This window comes from Metschnikowia bicuspidata (assembly GCF_001664035.1).
Source record: "Metschnikowia bicuspidata var. bicuspidata NRRL YB-4993 chromosome Unknown METBIscaffold_4, whole genome shotgun sequence".
NCBI classification, from domain to species: domain Eukaryota; kingdom Fungi; phylum Ascomycota; class Pichiomycetes; order Serinales; family Metschnikowiaceae; genus Metschnikowia; species Metschnikowia bicuspidata.
This window is the reverse complement of record NW_017387734.1, coordinates 1,658,939-1,660,981: the sequence shown is the minus strand read 5'-3', so window position 1 is coordinate 1,660,981 and position 2,043 is coordinate 1,658,939. Positions and strand designations below refer to the sequence as shown.

The following is a 2,043-nucleotide window of genomic DNA, read 5'->3' as shown; positions in this document are numbered from 1 at the left end:
GGGGCCTGGAAAATTGGCCTGGATAATTGGCCTAAAAATTGGCCTAAAAGTTGGCCTGGAGAACTGGGCCTGGATAATTGACCTAAAAATCGGCCCTGGATAATTGGCCTGGAAACTTGGGCCTGGGAAATTGGGCCTGGGAAATTGGGCCTGGGGACTCGGGCCTCGAGACCCGGCCCTGAAGACTCGGGGCCGCGCGCAGGGCCTGCCAAAGGAAGGCGCCACCTGGAGCCATGGACAGCTTCTTTTTTCTTGCTTGCCCTGCCATCCGGCCCGGCCACCCAAACCCTTTCCGGCCCGTCGTGTCTTTTTCCTGGTGTCAAAATTTTACTGTGTCCAAATAGCCCGGCTGTGAAAGACCCGGCTGTGAAAGACCCGGCTGTGAAAGACCCGGCTGTGAAAGACCCGGCAGGCTTGGGGCAGGGCGCCGCGGAAAGCGCGCCCACGGCCTTGGGCCACACCGCTGGCCCTGCCCCCAGCAGGAGTGCCCGATTCGCAGGTCCGCGCAGCCTCCACCAGGCCTCAAGGCACCCGAGTCTTTTGAACCCTGTCGCCGCCCCACACCGCCACGCCAGTTTCCGAGACTAGCTGCCGCGTGTTGCCTACCGTGCCGGCCGTTGCAGAAAGCTGCAAAACCCTGGAGACCAGCTGCCGAAAAGCGCAGCAGATTGCGGAGCTTTGCAGAACACTGTCGAAAGCCGCCGCCCCGAACCACCGTCTGCCCCAGAACCTGGCCGTCCGCCCTCCTTCGCCATCTCCCATGGACTTGCCGCTCACGCGCAGCCTCTACAAGGCCTTGACCGGCACCTCGTGCTTCTACACCACCGTGCAGCTCTTGCCCCTGGGGTCCGCCGTGCAGGCCGTGGAGGACCGCGAGAACAACACGCTCGAGATCGGCGTCCCCAAACGCGTGTACTTGCAGATCTTCGCCGAGGGCCACGCGTACTTCCAGGGCTCGTACCCCCGGGCCCCGGACACGCGGCGCATGCCGCGCGGCCGCCTCGAAAACACCTACTTCGCGTGCTTGGCGCTCCTCGCCACCACCAACGACCACTCCACCGTCTGGCGCGTGCATGAGCTGGTGTTGGCGGAGCTCTGCCGGCTCCACCACGGCTCGTGGGGCGCCGCCGACTTCAGGTTCTGCACGGCCTTGGCCACGTCGCGCCTCGACCGCATCAACAAGAGCTCGCTGCTCTGGCACTGGCTCCGCAAGAACGCCGTTCTCCACGTGTTGGCGGCGCGCGGCCCCGCGCCGCTCTACGCTTTCATCCGGCAGATCCTCCGGGCCATGGACGCGCATTTGGCCAACTGCGCGGCCGGCTTCTCGCTCGTCTGGCTCGTCCTGGTGGCCCGCGCGTCGGGGCCCGCGTTCTGCGAGGAACACGTGGCCCTGCTCCTCCGGGACAAGTGCAGACGCACGTTGGGCGACGTGCTGCTCTGGTCCGCGTACGGCCTGCTTCTCCAAGGACGCCCCTCGCCACATGCCATGCTGATGTACCGGCAATTGTCGGCGCAGCTCACGGCGTGCGGGGCCATGGCCGCGGGCCCCGGCCCGGCATCCACATGTGGGCCGGGCCCTGCGGACGGCGCCCCGCAAAGTGCCGCTGCCGGCCCGCCGCGGGCCCCGTTCTCGCCGCACCGCGAGGCCTTGCGTGAATTGCACTGGCTCCTCGACATCCAGTGCACCCTTCGCCTGCCGTATGAGCACATGCTCCGGGCCTTGCCGTGTGCCGAGGACGCCAGGGCATTGATCCGCCAGAAACACGCTGCTGCCGCCGCCGCGGCCCGGCCGCTGGAGCAAACGGCCAGGTTCCTCGATGTGTTGACCTCGCTCGTGAACTAGGGCCTGCTTCAGAACTAGAGCCTGCTTCAGAACTAAAGCTTGTTCCAGAACTAGGGCCTTATTCCAGAACTAGGGCCTTATTCCAGAACTAGGGCCCTTACTCCAGAACTAGAGCCTGGTTCAAAACTAGGGCCTTATTTTAGAACTACGGCCTGCTTCAGAAATAAAGCCTTATTCCAGAACTAGAGCCTGCTCCAGAA

The 2,043-nt window shown here is 64.6% G+C and overlaps 1 protein-coding gene across 1 annotated transcript; it reads left to right on the top strand.

Moving 5' to 3' along the window:
• Nucleotides 1-772: 772 nt before the first annotated feature.
• Nucleotides 773-1,441, top strand: METBIDRAFT_21022 (uncharacterized protein; the record flags this gene model as incomplete). Its single annotated transcript, XM_018855031.1, has 1 exon — nucleotides 773-1,441. A coding segment is annotated over one exon (669 nt), but the record flags the coding sequence as incomplete, so codon positions are not given.
• Between the last annotated feature and the right edge of the window lie 602 nt (nucleotides 1,442-2,043).